Consider the following 20,913-nt stretch of genomic DNA (forward strand, 5'->3'; position numbering starts at 1 on the left):
ACACCTGTGTTTTGAAAGGTTCCTTTCCAAATACCAGACAGTTTCAGAAATAATTCACCTAAATCTGCTAACTAGTGCAGGATAAACTAGGTACATAAGAAAAAAGCTTCTACATCTACTACCTTCAGTGTAGCTGTAGAATTGCATTAGTAAAGGGAGGAAAAGTGCAAAGAACAGGTCCCCATTAATAAAGCTACCTCAGCCAGCATGAATACATCAGATATAACAAAAATAGGAGTAACAACACATGCAAGAAGTTACCATTTGCTCTGTGTGGGGGACAATCTTTCCTTGCTTTGTATTTTAAGAATTATTAGTGGTACAACCCTAACATCAAAGTGGGCTTTACTCCCTAGTTCAATTTCCTGCCACATTAAACTGCCAAACACATCTGACTGCCTCCTTGAACTGCTTCCAGTCTGACAATAAACACGCTTAAAATGGCCTCACGTCTTTAGGACGAGAAAGCCTGACGACAATAAGTTCAGTCAGAAACTGGGTTTTCCACAGTAATCAGGCTGACAATTATTTAAGTGTCACTACTTTATGGATGGTTACACAGGTAAGAATATACATTTATAAATGTAGGAATATGCAAACTTATTGTTTAAATCTATTTTTTTATTATTCCACAGCATAAATCTGTGTGTAGATAGGAGAAAGTGCCTATAAACTACACACGCAAAAAGAACTTGGCACCTAGTCCCAACATTTAGGTTTCACTGAGATCCTGGAGCTGCCATGCCCTGGCCCAAGGCACAGCTGGACCCTCAACCTTTTGGACCTTTTGCACAGCCATGCTTCATCTCAATGCATCCTGGGTGGGGAGGTGTTCACACGCATCCCAGGAGTAGGCTCAATCCAGTGCATTGCTGGGAGTCTAGAAGGAATCTATTTCCAGGCAGCAGCTACTCTATTTTCTAGCAATTAATTAGTCATTGAGCACAGGCAGCACCAGCTCTACCTGTCTAAAGCTCTCCCCCACCCCACTTCTCCTTAGGCACAAAATGCTTGGGTTTACAAAGTTTACAAGTGTCAGACCAGGTGACCAAATACAGGAGATCCCACATCTACAGCCAGAGCGGGATCCTCTGACATGGGGTGCAGCCTGGCCAGACAGTCCTGCTGCTGCTGCAGCTGATCACATCGCCTATTCCCACCAAACTACTGGCTCATGCACTTCCCTATTACAAGGTGAGGGAGAAAACAGAAGGAAAAAAAAAATAATCCAAACCCTGAGAGCTGGATGAAGCACCTCTAGTTCCAAGGAAGCCTTCCTGCCAAAGACCTGAGCTAAAACCCAGGTGCCTGACTGCTCTAGGGACGCTCAGCCCTCGGAGCTGGCTGCTGCAAATGGCCTTGGGCCAGCTCATGGGCTTCAAAGAGTCCCACTCTGAGGTGCCCTGCAAATCCCACCTGCCCGTTTTTTCCTCTCCTTACCCCTAAGGCATTACTTAGCTCCAGGATGCAAGGCTAGGAATTTCATCAGATGACAAATCACTTCAATCGTGGGTGTTCTGATAGGAACATAGCCCATCATTCCTTCCAAAGTGCAACCCGAATTTCCTTTTACAAGTGACATGCACCTCATGGAATTAACATGATCCATCTGTATGGGAACAGCCTCCGTCCAAAGCACAGATACATCTTGCTTGGTCATAAAAACTTTTTTTTTGACAATACTGTAACTTAATAATGTACAAGCTGAAACTGATCACCCAGCATTTGAAATACGTCACAGCAAGTTACAGTTATCACTAGGACTTCACAGCAAAGAAAACTTGTAACTAAACATGCACAGGTCATTATATACACAGTGATAAAAAAATAACGATGTACATTTTCTTGTAAGAAGAAATTAAGTAAATTCTTTGTGCATTTCAGGATTGAAATGTCTAACCTATATAAAATTACTTTAAAATATGAAGTAAATATTTAACCCAAAACTCGAGAAATCTTTTGTAATCTGCAATATAGCCTTCTCATTTCAGTTTTTCTTTCTCTGACACAGAACAACTTAGGAATTTTATCCTCTAAGATATTTAATAGTAATGTGCAGATATAAAAAAATACGTCCTTTGTGGCAAGCTTGAACATATATATATATATATTTACAAACCTCCGGAACAAATTAGCATTAAAAAACACAGAAGTAGCAGATTGACATAGTGCTTTATTTAAGCTGTCTGTATGAAGGAAAATAATGTGCATCCCTATCATATACGTGTAAAAATACTAAGGATGTACAGTGTACAAAAACAGTTTCTTGTAGTTATTTCACATCCTTGTGGGTCATATACTTAAGGAAATAAACAGTTTAAGTATGACCTACAGTAATACGGTTCCTTGGGTTCATAGTCGTGTCTGCTTAATATCCTTAACCATATGACTAGATCTTGCATGGATCTAATGAAAGAACTAGCAAGGTCAAGAAATGTCACAAACTCTAAAGCTACAGGGAGGTAATTCAATTACCAATTTAGAGGTTTTTATTTAAATAAATACTTTACATTTCATGCTTGCCTGTAATGCACTACCAGGAGCAAGATAAGGAAATTCTACTGTAGACAGTACAAACAGTAGCAGCAAAGTGTGTACATTGAGGTGTAATATATAGACCCTGCAGTTAGTAAGGAAAGACCTTACTTTTGTACTCTAGGAGAAGCACATGGCCCCTGCAAGAACAGTCAGCTTGAAGAAGCCGCAAGTAAAGATGGAAAAAAAACGGAAAACAATACTGGAATAAATGTTTTTTAAGCGACAGGAATGTACTGGAAGATGGATTAGTGTGGAAAGCAAAGCTGTGTGCAAAACTGCCAAAATCCAAACAGAAATGACCTACTTCCTCCAAGATGGCTGCAGTATAAGGAGGGCATACTCTAGGTCATGGAAGTCAGTACAAGCTGGAGTCAAAGTCTGAAACGTACTGTGCTCCAAAGGCTCGCCAAGGGAACCGCCACCACCTCCCAACCAAATCCAACCACAACTGCAAACAGCAAAAGAAGAGCTTCAAGAGTTTCTTGCGGCACCACCTTTCCTTCATCCCTTTCTAACACTGGTAAGAGAGAGAATTCCCCAGCCCTGGGCAGCACAAAGTATCCACGGACTCTCTCTGTATCATAAACTTGCCCAACGATGTTCTGGAAGGCAGACAACCCAATGCAAAGTGAAGTCTTCAAAGGGTTTTGAAATAGCTCACTGACAGGTATTTACTGCAAACCACACTCTAGCTCACTACGCAATGGTGCGCTAACCACAGGGCTGCTTCTGCACACAAGGAGCGGCTGGCCAGAGGCACAGCACTGGCTGGGCATTAGCTACAGGAGCCCTGTGTCAAGAAACTTATTGCTATTACAAGCTGACAACACGGGGAAAAAGAGATTTTGAATCACCATAGTTTAAGTCTGTAAGCACGAGGCCTTTGCAGAAAACTAATTAATGCCCGTCTGATTGGTAAGTGCTCAGTTACTTCAGTCAGTCACACACTGCATCAGCGCAGACACCTCTATGCCACCAGTGCCAAACAGACCTGCAACACATGTGCTGTGCTCCTCTCTCTGCAGAGGGATAATCTAATCCCTAGACATGTTTAGTGTTACAAGGTAACAGAAGGAGATCTTATGTAGTTAGAATATACATCATGATGTATTTCTGACTGATTATCCATCCATTACTAAAGAGAAAACACAAAACATAAAAAACTCTAAATTTGCCTGTGTCTTTAGCTGCCTTGCTAAATGCCCATCTACCCCTTGACCGTCCCAGCACATGCACTGCCAGCAGTGGGCTTCATGCTAGGGCACGCAACCTTCCGCATCAAGAGGCTAAGGCATCTGCAGAGGAGTATCTCTCTCCACAGACTCATCTACTCATTCACACAACACAACCAGCAATACTCTGCGCTATCACAGTCTTCGTGGGACCTAATACGATCCGAACGCAGAGATACTTCGAATGATAATCCCACAGAGTCAGGGGGTTTGGGTGTCGTTAGCAAGGACACGTGCGCGCTATCACCGCACTGCCTAACGTCCCGACTCCTAGCACCAAAGGGTTTATTATTAAGATTATCATTGCTGAAGATCAAAGCTGAAGTTTATGCACATGTTTTTTTAGAGACAGATCTTCGTAAACAAAAAGACCTTTTCCTATCAGTGGATGCTTTAAATTCAGTCAATCAGGTACCACAGTTACATGTAACACGATGAGTTTTGGGACTCTTTTGGTTGAGGGCAAACCCTTCTTGAGAATGGCTGATCCCAGAAATTTACTTTTTAATCATTAAAATAAAGTGCTTTTCTTGTAATCACGGTGGACTTGTTGTTCAAATGCAATTCCTTCATACAGAACAGAAATTTGCTATTGTGCCATCAGCCTCTTACGTCACATTTATGGAGCACAAGATGTAGTTTTTTTGTCTGCTTGTTTTTAACCATTTGGCACATGAAGGTGGAATTCCTCACCTCCACTGCCAAATGATTAAATGACAGTATTTCTTTCATAAAAATCTGATTCTAAGCATTGTGTACAATTTCAGAGCCTTGTTAAAATTTCCACATGGGAGAAAAGTGCATTATTCCCTTCAGCTTGTACAGTCCTTCCATATAGTACAAAATTAACTGCTCTAAGCCTGTTCTATCTAAGATGTAGCAGCATTTGCAAACATGACACATACAATCCTTATCTCTAAAAATAAATACTACCGCAGTATAACCAAAAAAACAACCAAAATAAAAAGACTGTTCAGAGTTAAACACCTGGAGAAAAAGCTAATTCACAACCTCAAAAGAAAAACGAGTAAGGCAAACACCTGTTTACCTTGGTGCACACATTTTGGTGAAAAGCATTACCATTATGCCTGTCTACATTCTTCAGCCATCAGAGGTGATGTATATCATGAAAGAAAAAGAAAAGCATGAGAAAGATGTTATCTGGTGCAAATTATAAGACCCCTTAAACTGCTGCTTTTATGCCTTCATTTCTTGCATGTATAATGTTCGATTCTCCATGATTGCACATGAACCTGGAAGTTCTAAGTGGCAGGCTGGGTGAGCCCAGCCCTTCTGCTTCTTCTGTAGTATCCAACAGTAATTAAAAAATAATATATATATATATATTTATATATATCAACAGTTTAAGTCCTTCTCGCAAACATTCCCCAAACAAATTCCAGCCAGATGTTAATGACAGAAACCTGCTTCAAGTAATGATATGCCTAACAAAAACCTTGCATATGTACATCACCACCCTTATGTTGCCTTGTTCTAACCAGCACAAACAGACGCAAGGAAAGGTTAGAGACTAGTCTCTTTAGACTATTACATTTTTGATACATCTTCTCAAAGAAGATAAGCTGGACCAACATGTTTTTTGTTTAGCTTCCACTGTGAGGAAAAATAGATGACTACTTGTGCAACAAGGTGTACATTGCTGAAGCCAAGTCATCTACCTTCAGAGAAACTGTTAGTAACTTCTTGATGTTGCTATTATACTGAGACTGTGGGCAGCAGCAACAGCGGGAGAGCGTAGTACAGAAATTCTCCTATTTCATGCAAACCAAAATGGATTTTAGGTAGGTTTGGGAAAGCAACTTGTTCAATTTGGAATGGTCTCTGAAAGTGCCCCTGCTATCTCAAATAGTCTCTAGTACTGGTGGTGATGTTCAGGAATCATTTTCAGTGATAAACCTAAGATGACAGTGAAGCAGCAGAACAAAAAAGTTATTCTCGTCCACTTGCAGAGTAGGAAAACTGGGGGAAATGCGGCCGCCTCTCATTGTCCATGCAGTCCATACCATCCTCGTCATCTGTATTAAGGGAGAAGTTCAAAGTGTCATTTTTTTTTTTGCAACAAAGTTTTATTATTCACCTGATACTCAGCACATCTTTCAGGGCTCAATGCCGAGGTTAAAGGCTCGAGTTGAAGCAAGACCTTAGTCATGTAAGCTTATGCTTACACGGTAGAGTGATGCTCACTGGAAGGACATCTTTTGAATAAGTCACCATCTATTTCAGGCTGGGTGGGTTGGTTGGTTTGGTTTATTATGACTATCACCTGAGAACTTCAATTATTCCTACCCCTTCTAGGCTATTCAAAACATGCCAGCACGTCTAGTTTCTGGTAGCACAAAAGCTGATGGCTGATCAAAGCAGCCAGCCTCATTGTTTCTTAAGATGAGTTCAGGAAATTATAATCTTATTTCAATATTCCTCCATTTTGAAGGGAGTTAAAAGGAAAAACAGCTACAAAATGAACAGTTCATGCAGGTTCTATGGGTTTCTATTCTTACATATTATTTCTTAGTAAACTATTTTTACAGTATTTACTGGGATCAGAGGAAACATGGACTAAGCCAAATTCATAAATATTTTTATTTACATAATTCCTGCAGTGCCAATGGAAACCAGGCACCAGATGTTGTCTAACTCTGAGAATTTGGATCTACATTCTCACATGGATTTTTGTGCTTATCCTTAAAGACTCCTATTGAAACTGTTATTCTAACAATGTATTTATATGCAACCTTTCAGAATTATGTATCTTTTGTATCTTTATACATTCTACATATAAAAACCTAGAGTTAATGCAGGTTGGAGCAATTGCTCTGATTAGGCCACCTGACTTCAACAATGCCTCACAGTTCTGTAACTTCAAGTACAATCTCCATCTCACACTGTCAACTTCAATTAGGTTAATAAACAGAGCCTGTTTTGTTATCAGTTTGATTGCTGTAGATAAAATATAGTTTCAATATTCACTGACCATAATTTCTAAAGCTTTGGTATCTGAATAACTGGCCTGAACGTTATAAACATTATTTCTGTAACTATAAAGGATCTTTAGTTCAGCAGTAACTTTAACTTTCTGATACACAGTAACCAACCCAACCTAAAACACATTTCAACCCCCTCTTGCATAATCACAGCAGGCAGATATAATGCCATACTGTACATAATACATTTACTTGTAGATTTTAAAAGAAAATAATTTAAAACCATTTCCTGTTGCAGTACTCAGAAAATGGAAACCTCTGTGGTCCTCGAGCCAATGCAGCTCACTGGAAGTGGCAGCAGTTTTCCAGATCTACCTGGCTCAAGAGAACTTCCACCTCTGTGCTGCCACCCATGCTACTTACCGCAGCCTTGGCAATGCAGCCCTGCCAGCTCTCTGGGAGGGCTTCCTCAGCTTCAGCTGATCTCTGCACTGCTGCTGGGCATCACCCCCCCTGTATTATTCTTGGGACTGGGGTGAGGTTGCAGCCCATGCCACGTTTCATTCTGCAGCAGGGAGACCACCACCAGAGGCCAGGGTCGGTACTTTAGGGAGGTCAGTCACTTCCCTGCATGGGTACTGATCACCTGCTCTGAATTCTATAAATGTAAAGCTGAAGTCTCAGTAGCCTATCACATATCTTCTATTGCTTCAGCCTCCGAGGGATGAATAGCCATTCTCATTGCACGTGTGACGTTTCAAGAGATCAGGACTTTATTATACGGAGTCAACAAACTCCAAGTTAATCCGTATTTTAACAAAATTTGCTCAAATTACAAATATGACTGAATTCTTATCGAGATGAATGGGCGAAGAGAGGTGTATTTTTGTCACAGCAGGGAGACTTAAAATCACTTAAATGACTCTGTTTAAACACTGAAATGCAAAATCCAGAAAATACTCCAGATCTGTATGTCAACAGAAAACTGCAGCTAAGCCCAGGGATCCTAAAACACCAAAACATAAGCCAGCTCTATGAATCAGGGTAAACAACTTTAACTACAGCCTTTATTGTCCACCTTTGTGATCCTCTTTCCCCATCCTCCAATAAAAAATAATAATAATTAAAAAAATAATAATAATAAAATCTCACTCATAAAGGAAATTCATTCAAGAGCTCAGCAGCAAGATTTTAACTGCTCTGCCTTGGTAAGGAACCCTGTTAAGCCCCAGCTTGTCTGCCTGGATCATGATTCTTGTGTACATAGCAGAAGATGACAAAAATATAAACTATGGTGACATTACACTCACTCCAACAAGGAAGCTGCAAGGCCCAGCAAGAGCAGTTACATCTGTATTGGGAACGTCTTTAAAAGCTCTGCTGAAGCACGTGACTTTGACAGGAAATTTCATTTTCAGGTAACTGACACCTCCACTTTTTGTGTTTTACCTCCTTTGTCTTCAAAGCATTTTAAAATATGTCTGGCTCACTGAACCTAGAACCCCCTGAAGCCACCAGCAGTGGCCAACGTGCTTAAAGCAAGGCCCATGCTCTAAGTACTTTGCTGAACTGTGACCTTGGTGCCAACCAGCAAACATTTGAAGCTGGCGTTTTCTTTTATTTAAAATGACAACAAAAGAAAAAGAAAATCACACCAAAAAAAACGCCCCCCAAATGCAACCCAGAGTGATCTAATATTCTAACCTTTGTAATTACTCCTTCTTTAAAAGAACACTGTCACTGAGGTTACACACTTCCATACAAAGTTTTTTATTCCTAACAGTGAGAAGAGCTTTTCCATTCAAACAGAAAAACCCTTATGCAGTGCTTTATTAGGAATTTATTATTTTAAATTATGCTTACGTGTAATTTCTGACTTACATTTTTCAGGCGGCGTTATTGTAATAGTCTGAGCTGTAAATTCTTCATCAAAATACCTGGTGTCTGTCTCCGATGTCACTTGAGGTTTAAAAGGAGGTACAAGCTGAAAGTGACCAAGAAACAGAATTCAATTACTATACCTGAAACCAGCCAAATTAGTACCAGGAAAACAAGTTTGTTCTTTTTCCCTACACCCAGATCAAACAAGTAGAGCGGCTGTCGACAGGCAGCTGAGTCTGTAACTTCTAGTAAGAGATAGAAGCCATTAGAGTCAATCCCAAAAATACTGGTTCAAAATCTAAGTAATAGCACAACATGACTAAATTCCAAGTACCACTCTCATGTGACTTGCAGATAAATTCAGCTGCATAATTACCTAGAAACTCTTCAGACCATCCTATTTACCTGAATAAGTGTCAGAGACAGGCACTTCTAGGTACTTCATCACAACTGGGTAGTATAAACAGCTAAGGCAAAAAGGACTACACAGAAAGCATAGAAAGCATGATACCTTCTCTTTTTCTTATTTAAGAGCTAAGGCCTAGATTTGAACTTGCCTTTAGAAGAAATTATGAATTTGAAAATAAATTTTATATTTAAAAAAGGCCAGTTCATGCTTTAGTGGATCTAATCCTGCCTACTGCTTGCACCATACAGCGTGGTATTTCCCAACACCACATCACTAGTTGCTCACAGCTCAACTTCCTTGCCTCTCTTCTGAATCAGATTGGTTATATTCACCTTCTCCTTCAGAGCAACTACCTACAGGCCAAAGATCTTAACAGGAATATCAATATGGAATATCACACAGCCTCATGCCAGTTCACCCCAATGCAGCAGTTAGTATGTATGGTATTGCATAGGGGGAGGGGGGGGAGGGAAGAGGGGTAAAGGAGGGGACAATGTTTTGGTTTGTACCTTGAGCCCTTTGGTGTTATCTCCTCACATGCAATTTAAAATACAAATACACACCCTGAAGATAGTGTATCAATTTCCCTTTCTGTGTAACAGGTTACATTATGGCTCACTGATATTATCAGAGTTTGCCTGTGGTTTACACTGGTTTCATGTTCTCTCAATTCCAAAACACTAACACCGAACAATTAATTTGTGCATTTTCCCCACAGCAGAGGAAGTGAAACTGCTGTTCCACCCCCTGCTGTCCCTAGTTCAGTGCACCAGACACGATTTACAATACACAACACACACTGCAGAAACTCTTCTTTTTGATGATAAATTTTTATAATACTAACAATTGAAAACTGCCACTCAGTTCTTTTCATGTTTTCCCTCTCACACAGGATGTACTACACTGACAGCTGGTGTTGTGAAAGCCTCGTTAGCTGGAGAAAGATGCCTTCACTGTACTCTGCAATATGAGAACCACACCAGAACACTGGTGGTTCTTTGGACATGGGACCAGATTCTGTCACCATTTCTCCCAGGATACACCTACAAGTCCTTCAGCATAATCCTTCATTCAACAGTTTGACTCTCTTCTCCCTTTTGAGTACATACTAAGGCATTGAGTACATACCCTATTTCATCTGATCCAAACTTTCAGTAACAGTCCAAGCAACTATTAAGCAAAGATAAATCTATCACTTGTGTATACTTAACAGCACAATACATAGGATTAATACTTTTACAACACTAAATTCAATTTTTCCTTACATACTCCTGAATGGAAAAGATACCACAGCAGAGGGTATCTGAAGTAAAGGGTTTGAGCATTGTAGGATAAATTGCTTAAGGAGCTAACATACATTAACTCAACATCAGAATAATCTTCCAGGCATAAATCCAGTTACATTTAGAATCCAGAAACAAGTTGTTCTGTTTTAATGTACAAATTCCTGCACTTCTGTGAAAACTATTTCTGTAAGTATTTGGCCATCCCATCAATTCTGCAGTATTAAAACAGATTTCCAAAGTTGTGCACCCCCCCAGCAAAGTGGCCACACAATTCCTGCGCACAAAGTGACTCCTGTGGAACATCCCACACTGCTGTTTTTGTCACTTTTCTCTCTCAGAAAACACTCAGAAAGCTACAAAAAAAATATTACATGAAGCCAGGCAACGCACTCTATCCAAGGCCAAATGCCCACCACTACACATCCTTTTAAAAGACACTTTCACAGTTCTCAGCAACAGAAGTAAACATTAGATAAACTCAGTATGAAAGAAACCCAAACCACCAGGTAACAGGTTCATGACAATTTTACTGCCTCCTTGACGGGGACTGTATTTCCAGATCAGAAAGGGGAAATGCCATTTCACAGGAATTAAAACTTTCACGTTAAAATAAAAGCTTAAGAAAGATGTTCTTGTTTTTCAAGGCAAGGACGAGGAGCAATGTCTTTCCAATAGTGCAACACAGCAGAAAATAGAACAAACCACTCTTGCTCTGAAGTAAAACGGAGACCTTTCATGCTACAACTACTATGTGAAGGAGAAAACATGCACTCTGCAACTTTTAATGACTGTAATTCAAAGAAGTTAATTAAAAACAAATGGAAAGGCAGGGTAAGACCATAATATAGAGCAACTTATGAATCTGCAATTGGAGAGGAAAAAGGTAAGGCATTAGATGGCAAGTTTCTTCCTCAAAAACTTACTGGCTAATTACTGGTATTCTCAGTAATCAAACCACAGAACCCTGTGGTTTGATTTTTGTTTTGTTGGTTTGTTTGCGGAGTTACCGAAACAATGGGCCTCACTACGGGTTTAGATCACCACCCTTCTGGTTATGAAAATACTTCCAAAGACTTTATTTCAGAAAGAGAAGACAGCTCTAAATGACTCTTAATAATTACAGTAATAATTCCAATCACATATGAAAAGCACTATTAAAAGAAAATTCATCAATCACAGGTGATGGGATAAAGTTGGTGCCCCAATTCGATGCTCGGTAACTAGGCTTAATAGAAAACTGTTTATTGATAACATCCAGTAAGTAAGTCAGCTGATGAAACTTCCAGCTATGGCAGACGTTCGGCTGTCTGGGGCACTGAAAAAGGTAAACCACAAAACTCCAGACTATAACCCAAGAAGAAACCCAATGCAAATTTATGTCACTGATGTTTTAGAATTCATCCATCTTACAGCAGTAACTTTCATATCCTGGACACTGAAGGCAGTGGGAAACTTCAGGAACTGCAGTAACAAACCATGCAGCCCAGTGGCTCCCCACAACAATCCACACTGGTGTTTATACAATCTATAACCTCACATACCCTGCAGCCTATGGGAAAGAGGAAATGGTCGCTGAGATCAAGACCCACAGATACAACTCAACAGAGAGCTGCTGAAGGTTTCTTAATTCTTTCCATACACTTTGCCTCCTTCCTTCACAGTATCATTTCCAACAGCCCAGCCGTGAGGACAGCCCGAACAGGGGATTGTTCCTTTCTATCTGCTCTGCCCCAGCTACACCAAACCAACTGTGGCTGTAGTCTTGTGGACATGCCACTCCAGACTCCTCATCTGCCACCAAAGGAACATGTCCCTCTCCCTCAAGGAAATTCTTTCTCCGATGTTCATATAATTGTTGGGACATTCGCAAGGCACACTCCCAGTTCTAATGGGAGAATCTCCAAGATAATTCTTGTCAAGAAACTGGCACACAGAGCTTGGGCATCACCTCCAGAAGAAAATTAGAGAAATGCACTAACAAATCCTTTTCTAACAACCTTTCAGGGAAAGCAGAAGCACAGAGTATGGTATAAATGATGCATGCAAGTGTATACAAAGGGATACGGGACTTCGACACCACGTTCAGAGGACTTGGGACAGAACCATTCAAGACAGATTCTGTAAACCATGTCATCAACACATGACGCCATGATAAAGAAACTTGGCAATCATCTTGCTGGAGGAGTAGCACCTTTGTTCATTACTTGTCAGGTTATATTGAAAAACAGGAAGTAAAATCTCCACAAACTTCAGCTGTAACAAAACAGTCAGAAAGACAAATAAGGTACAATTGCTGCAAACAGCCACTTAGACTGATACAAAACCTGAGTTTCCCTAGACATCCCCAGGGTCATTTGAACTTATTATAAAACACCCAACATTAACTACAGCTCTGATGATCACAACATGAAGATGTCCCTCTATTGCCAGTGGCATTTCATGTTTGGTGCACAAGGAAATGGCATCCAGCCACTACTGCCACAGCTTTTCTCCACTTCTGTCCTGAGAAGTCAGAAAGTCCAAGAGTAATGTGAGCACTGCAAGGCACACCCAATAACCTGCTCCAGAAGGAGTAAAATGAGCTTTTGCTAAGCACAGGCCTTGTCTGTCTGTGAGAGGAGCGTGCTGCTCAGTCCCAGCTGCCGAGCCTTAATATGGGATGATTTCCCTCTTCTAGTAGTCTGTGCAAATTCAGGCAGAAGACTCTAGAATCAGACAGGAGACTGCACCTCCAGCACGCATGATTTACTCAAAGCACCAGAAATACAGATTTTCTACATTCATGTATTACACACACATATACATGAATACGTATGTGCGTGTACAAATAAGGAAATAAAAGTCTAAATTCTGTGTGAGTTAAGAGTTGATGCTCAAGACAAAAAGCATTTCACACCCATCTGTCAAGCTGAATCTGCCCTAGCCATTTCCAAGGCTTGATGTTAGAAATGACAGCAGAAGCAATATCGAATTCTTAGTGTCTTTATTATTTCTAGTGAACAGCATCCATTTGGAATCCATCACGAGCAGCATGTGAGAAACACCACTGGTTTTCTACAGCTTAGGATCTGGGAAATCAGCCACCCATCTCTCCGGAAGGAAAGGGGCAGGTACAGTACCTGACTGTACCATCACACAGAGATGAACAGACAAGCTCTGTCCTACACCTTGAGCTTTCTCACATTTACTGAACAACTGCACAAACACTTCAGTATGAGAGCAAATATGTTACATTATTTGCTCAGAGATAATCTGACAGGAATCATTTGTCTTGGTGTTGTATAGGAAGTGGCTGAAGCTACTTCAAAGTAACTGTGATGCACTTGATCTTCCAAATGAAAAATATGATGCTTAAGAACATCAATCTGATCTTCCTTCTCCTTTTAATGTAAAGAGAATTTTCCTTCCAACAAGCTCAGAATTAACACTACCATAAGAATCTCATCCACCAACAGACTGCAGCTGCATAGTATTCTGAGATAAAGTGTGAAAGGAAGGGGAGCAGCTATACACCACCCCCACTGAATGATGCATTTAAATAAACAAGATAACTAGATTATAATCTCCAAACTCCCAAACACACTAATTCTTTATGTGTCATATAAATATAAATATAAAAGAGTGAGCACTGTTGTTCAATTTCAGGTTTTATTCCAGAGGAGTAACTATTTGAATCTTACTTATGGTTCAACTTCAGTATGACATTCCATGTCGTCTGATTAAAAAAAAAATCTCTGCTGCATCCCAACCGATATGCCTCTTCTTTATTAATAAATTACAATGTACGAGATGAATTCTGCTTTTCTTACGTGTATTTTGAAAATCTATTATAAAAATAACTCCAACACAGGTATTTCAGTAAAGACTTGTACTGTCATCATATGCTATATTTAAACAATTTCAATCCAGTTTATTATTCACAGCTCATGTATGTCAAAATCAGTGTCAAATCTTACAGTTCTTTCTGACGATGAAAGTTAATGATTTGATGTCCAGACATCAAACTTTCATCTACCTTAAACTTTTCTGAAGAACCAAACCTGCAAAGTTGTTATTTTCTACAATTAAACAGAAGAGACAGATCAGCCAAATCAGAATAGTGGGAAAAATAAAGTATATTGTGAGAAGAGAGTGGGGGTTACATCAGTGAAATGCACTTTTTGTATTTACACACACGCATGCTCAGCTGGAAGTGCTAAAAACATGTCACAGTTCACAGGCAGACTTCCCAACTCAAACAAAAAGAAAAGTATTTGTATTAACAAACCAGCTAACTTACTCAATGATGTTCCAAGTAAACAGTCTATTCGCACATAAACTGAAATTCAGCAACTTACAAAGCATGCTGCTAAGACACTGCATGTGGTTGTCCTAGGCAGGGGAGGAGGAAAGGCTGGGATTTCAGTGGTGAAATGACTCATGGCACAAATCCACAGCAAGGCAGGCTTCAGCAGGGGGTTTTGCCCATGGACAAACTGTTTTCCAAGTGGTAACATGCTGGTACCACGAACAGAGAGAAACCACATTCCCAAGACTACAGTAACAATTTAAGAATCAGACACTATTATGTATATTTTCCTCCCTGTAAATTTAAGCAGCTGGGGGAAAGGGTGGTAATCAACCACTAGGTCTGCCCCATATAGTTTGAAGGATCACTGGAAACACAATGAAAAGATCAGACTGGTTAGCAGTTCTTTGATCTTTTTACTACTTTGCATGGCAACAACACAAAAGCAAGTAATGAGGGTCATTTCTGCAGGCTTTGTCGCACTGCAGGTAATTGTACAAAAATAGTAAGATTCAAATAGCAACAGCCTAAAACCAGATGTTGGTATTTTCCTATTTCCCACATTTTCTTTCCTTCCAGTATGAAAGTACCTCAACATACATTTCAGGTTATAGTTATATTGCAGATTTTGCCAGGCCTGAACCCAGGCTTCAACCAGGGGATTTCATCATATGCTGTTGTTCTGTCTTAAGTAAAGCAAAGGTAAAGAAGGGTAAGGAACAGTTTCTTGCAGCTATCACACTCTATGCTGAAAGTCACAGCCTCCACCCTGAGGAGTGTGCCTGCAGCCAAGTCAGACAATCCAGCTTTAACCGTAACCGACACTTGTCCCTACTCCCTTCCCAGTGCTAACTAATAAATATGTTAGCACTCCCTAATTTGCTTCAGAAACAATCAGAAATCAAAAGGAGATAGCTGTATCTCAGCCCAGATTCCCATACGGTTTCTTTCTTCTTTCATCCATATTACATGCAGGAGGAAACCCAGGCTTTGCTACAAGGGCTGGATCTCCTTTGCCATGAGGCTACCTAAGTGCTTCAAGCTGCAATCCTGAAGGCATACCCAAATTGCTACCTTTACACTAATGCCCATGTGTTTTTTGCTCAGTGAAAGACCCTAGACAGAACATCCAACTACTTAAGAACATTTCTGCAACCCAAATAAAAATAAGCTAAAACAATTCCTAAATGAGTAACAGAGAAATTTTTAAATCCTAGCTAAAAATAAAGCAAATATTTTATTTAGCAGTATATGGGGTTTTGAAGTCTTCAAAGTTTGCCAAACTACTCAATTTCTCATACCCAGGCACAGAGCTAAAAACTCATCAGGGCTGAGATGATCACAGGAAGAACCTGGCACAGGCTGCTCTCTTTCATATGCCCTCATGGTTTTTCTGCCAAAAATAAATATATCTGATCACAAATGCTAACTACTATACATTTTTCATTTAAAGGCAACGACCTTCTCTGCTCCAGTGTGCCCACACAGTGTTTTATTGTCATTGTGTAGTACCAGATTAGTTTAACTCGTTAGCAGCATCAGAGAGCTAATAATTCTGTTTGACCATTTGGATCATTTACCCTACAGAGCTACTGCTTATTGCATAAAGTACTCTTAAGTTTACAGATCTATAATTATGTCTCTAATCACACCAGTAAAGCAATAACCTAGTAAGTACAGAGATGTACTAACCCTAATCTCTAGCAAAAAATGCTACAGTTAGTGGCACAGGAGCAGAGTGTGCACATGTACTAAACCATCCCCCAGCAACCACTTGGAACACACATGATTTTTTGGTTTCCATTACTCTGAATATGAACTTCAGTTCTTTCATTGCTAACAGCAACACACTCCTGAAATGCAGCCAGAAAATTACAGTTTCATGGTGCATAAACCTCAGGCAAGAATACTGTGAAATATTTTTACTATGCAAATAATTATATCAACTATCAATTTCATCAAGTGACCCTACTGCTGAAGACTATACTACTAATAATAAACAGCAACAGAAGCAAGCATAGAATAAATCTATTTGAAAATCAAATTTTTTGGATGCACATTCCTCCCAAGTTATTTTAGAATACCAAAACCTCAAAAATATTCATATAAGCATTCTAATAAACATACTCAGTGAAAGTTCATTAACCTTATTATTATGTTTCAAGTTTGTATTTCAGAGCAGTTTTACTCTTTGCATACTTCAGAACTGGTAAGACTGTGTGTGCAGAAAGAACAATTGGGTATTTTAACCAGCCAGACAAATGGGCTTTGTAATAGCAACAAAACTATTTCTTAATTAAACAGAAAAACATACTGTCAGAAGGCATCTTCATGAGCTATTTTTCCATAAAAAATACATGGTGTGCCAGAACTGCATAAAAACAATTCTATGATCCTTGAAGTTAACTGTTCAACTGAGGAAATTCAATTGATTTTTTTACTGGCAGATTTAGTTTCTCAAAGGAACAATAGAGTAAACAATGAATGACTACAATTTCTCCTGTTATAATACTCTAATAAGCCATATCCACTTCCATGAATATAAAAGCAAAATACCTGCAATTAAATATATTTATATAAATTTTAATATATATTTTAATTCCTGCAATATACACCCTTTGATTTTAATAGCTCGAAATAAGTTCTTGACTGAAAGATATTTGCCACGGTCGTATGGAAAGACTCAAATTACATGTTTAAAAATTAAGAGTATCTGTATTTTCCTAACTAAACATACTGTTGAGTGTAGAATTGAGAATTCTATTTCTAATGTAGAATAATTAAGAAATCCTTTTTCAACAGAGCAAGAGTAATGTAACAGCTTTTTCTTTCTCACCCACTCCTGGCACACTGCAATCCAATCGATTTTAGTGGAGTTTTTTCAAACTCCAAAGGTCCTCAACTTGTATTTTTAGATTTTATCCTCAAAGTGCTTTCCTCCAATGCCCTTAAATAACCAGCCAGTGGTTGAGCTCATAAAGAGCCTGATTATTATACTTGCTCTGATTATTTATTTTAGAGTTTCCTTGAAACCTAATGGTACTGCCAGGGAAAAATCACACTTGTACCAAGTAACTTCAGAGTACCATATTTTGTATCATCATATTCAGGCTCCTATTTCAATTCCGGTATTTGTCAGAGAAGTACCACACCAACAACCACACATTTTCAAAATTCCAGTTCAACAACAACTGAAAAAACAGTTTGTATCATTGACGTTGTAGCATAAACATATTCTGCTCATTCGTATGTCTTCCATTTTCCTTTTATTTGAACAGAGCAAAAAAAGGAGAAAAAATCTATCTTTTAAAATTACACAGCTCAACTGACAGATTAACAATGTAAAACAGTTGGGGTATATAAAAAAAAGACTTTATCAAAATAGAAGGGGTTTATAGCAACAAGTAAATTCTTATACAAGTACTGAGATAAAATCGGCTTCTGTATATAAAACAACTTAAGTCAAATTGAGTTTCACTACTGAGTAAGATAAATTCATTTTCTAAAATCATCCCCAAAGTGTTGATCATTACAGGAACAGGACTGGGTTTAGAGAAAACTGTTCCAATTGAATTCCCAGTACTTGCTTTCTCCACAAGCTGTTTTGGCTCAGTGTTTTAATGCTATTTTAATTTTCTTAGATATCTCTTTAAAAATCAGTTTGAAAGATTTCTTCTTAAACACAAACAATCAGAAACCAGGGTTTTGCTATTAGTCCCTTCCAATCACTTCATTTTCCTATTTCCATAAAATAGCTTTTCAATAAAAGGCAGAAAAAAAAAGACAATTCAGGACAAACTTCAATTCCCTATTCTGCCATTATCTTGAGACACTTACTTTTCTCTTGAAGGCCCAGGAAAAAAATAAAAGAAAGGAAAAGATTTGGACATTTACATAACAAAATAAAAAAAAATCTTTGCTGAGTTATATAGGGTTTCAAAATTATTTTTGTTCCACTGGAAAATTGTTACTAAAACCCAAAAGATTAAGTAAGCACACCTAGTTCAGAACAATTATTCGTTTGTATTAATACAAAAAGTTGCAAAGAAAAACACTGACTAACTTCAGAGAGCAGCAGTCCTATGACTATCCACAGAAACCACTTTGCAGAAACCAGATTATTCAATGTCATGTAAAGACATACCTTTTTATCATACACATCTTGCCAGTTTACTCCAGCAAAGAAACTATGACGCATGATTTCTTTTGCATCATCTGGGCCTCCACCAAGTCTGAAGAGAGTGGAAAAGAAATCATATTAAACAAGCATTACTCCAAAGGAAGATTAGTTATTGTAATCGTTGGAAAAGTGACCATTTGTTTTTGACTACCTGGGAACAATTCTCACCCTCTTAATACGTAATTCTAGCCTGCTTAATACAAATTCAAGTGATCTAGAGATAAAATGTGATAGCAGAAGTATCTATGCAATGGACTATTCTATTTGATTATTCCAACTACAGTGTTCATTACTGTCCCTGATAAGCTTTTTTAATAATTCATTCATTTTAAAAACATACTTAAGTTTAGTTTTCTTTAAAGACCAACTGATTTCCTGGCACTATTAAAAACCAAAACCAACCCAACAATGCTGACATAAAATTTTGCCAAGGAGGTGCCAGGCACTGAATCAGTAATGACTCACACATCATTTTTATACAGTGTTCACTGCTGTTGCATCTGGGTGCTGTAACAATTAACCAATTACCATAAAATAGTCTCAATCTGAGTCAATTAGTATAAATTAATAAATTGTAGGCCTGCTGAGAAGGTTATTTAAAGGCCATTGTAAATAACCACACTACTCACTGTGGCCTACAGCTTGCCAAAGCCAGACTGTCTGGTAAATCATCTTAGGAGCTGAATTCCACCTACTTTGGGTGAACTTGCCCAAGGTGATCTGAGCTCGAGGAATTGGTCACTGCTGCCAAAAGAGAGTCCCAACCCTGCCTATACCTCTCCCTTCTCACTTGCATTCACAGCATCATTCCCACTGATGACTCTGAGCTGAGTCAGCTCACTTACTTAGAAGAAAACTAACCCAGCAATGAGAAAACAAGACAGACTGTCAGGTTTTTATTTCATTAGTAAGACAAATTTGATTAAACAAATTTAGTGAGCATCCCTGAGCTGCTGGTGGTAGCCAAGAAAGAACTACACATCCAGTAAAGGGAATCTCTGCCCCTTTTAAGAGCACATGGACGCAGCACTGCTCAGCTCTCATCTAACTTCTTCCTGAGACTGGCTATCCTACTGGACTAACAGAGAGAAACTGCAACAGGAAAAAAGCTAATCTTAACTGAATAAGCAGCCCATGTATATTAAATATGGACAAAAAGAGTGACACAAGCAATCTGTCCTTCATTAAAAGGCACTGCTAAAGACATAAAGAGAAATTTTTAAAGCAACCTTTTAAGTAAGACAGATTTCTCTCTAAAGCATTTATTGCAAGAAGCAGTAATTCCCACAACTAAGGAAAATAAAAGAATTTGTGTTGGTACTACCCTGCTGTCCAATTACAAAAGTATTCTGGAATACTCAGCCCTGCAGACTGGGTATAAAGTTATTTCCAAGCTGTATTCCAATTTGTTTCTCAATTACTTATTGTAAAATTTGCTACATCTCTGCAAAGTATTCCAGTTAGCCTGCAGTCTCCAGACTTCTCTCATTATCTTCCCATCCAGCTGCTCAAAGAAAAGCTGAGCTTCAGTTAACCTCTATGCTCTCACCCTATTTAGCATCAGCTAGAATGAGAACTTGAATGTGAATAAGCTTGTAAATGTAAGTTTCCAATAAACATTACTGTCTGCAAAGATTAATTACAAAGAACTATCTTTTAAATTCTAAAGGTTTATATATTTGATGGGTCAGATTGTTTGGAGGTTAAAAATGCATTAGGAGTTGCTACAGGAGCAAATTTTTACTTTGCTCTCCATGTATTTGGCTGGTTGGTCACAGTTTGCTTTTAGTGCACATGGTAAATTCAGTTAAACAGGCATTGCTGGGCAGCAGCAGGAAGGCTGACCACTTGTGTTGTCCTTCCTGGCTGTTGCACTTGGCTGCATTCAGGCAAATTCCTTGGAGTGACACAGCAACATGCCCACTACTAAAAACTTGTTGAGAACAAACTGAGGATGCAAGAGGACTAAAGAAGAGACAGACAGACAGAAGAATGCCTGCAGCCTTAAAACATGCTAAGAGACTTGAAAACACAACAGAGAGACTGGGATAAATAGGGGACCTACAGACAAATCTCACCGATTTACAAAGACAGAAATTTAGTTCAGAACCACAGGGGACTAAACACTGCTGGTCCAGTGCAGGAGCCACTGAAAAC

General features: G+C 39.0%; 1 protein-coding gene across 1 annotated transcript in view; it reads right to left on the reverse strand.

Annotated features, from left to right (window-relative positions):
* Positions 1-601: 601 nt before the first annotated feature.
* Positions 602-20,913, reverse strand: part of AKT3 (AKT serine/threonine kinase 3) — a 137,695-nt gene continuing 117,383 nt past the window's right edge. Inside the window, exons 11-13 of the mRNA XM_005146018.4 lie at positions 18,721-18,808; positions 8,594-8,696; positions 602-5,806 (exon numbers count right to left, since the gene is read on the reverse strand). Of these exons, the coding sequence (XP_005146075.1) occupies positions 5,721-5,806; positions 8,594-8,696; positions 18,721-18,808 (277 nt within the window). The 3' untranslated portion in view covers positions 602-5,720. The remainder of the gene's footprint in view (positions 5,807-8,593; positions 8,697-18,720; positions 18,809-20,913) is intronic.

The sequence above is a fragment of the Melopsittacus undulatus genome, chromosome 3, assembly GCF_012275295.1.
Source record: "Melopsittacus undulatus isolate bMelUnd1 chromosome 3, bMelUnd1.mat.Z, whole genome shotgun sequence".
Lineage (NCBI taxonomy): Eukaryota > Metazoa > Chordata > Aves > Psittaciformes > Psittaculidae > Melopsittacus > Melopsittacus undulatus.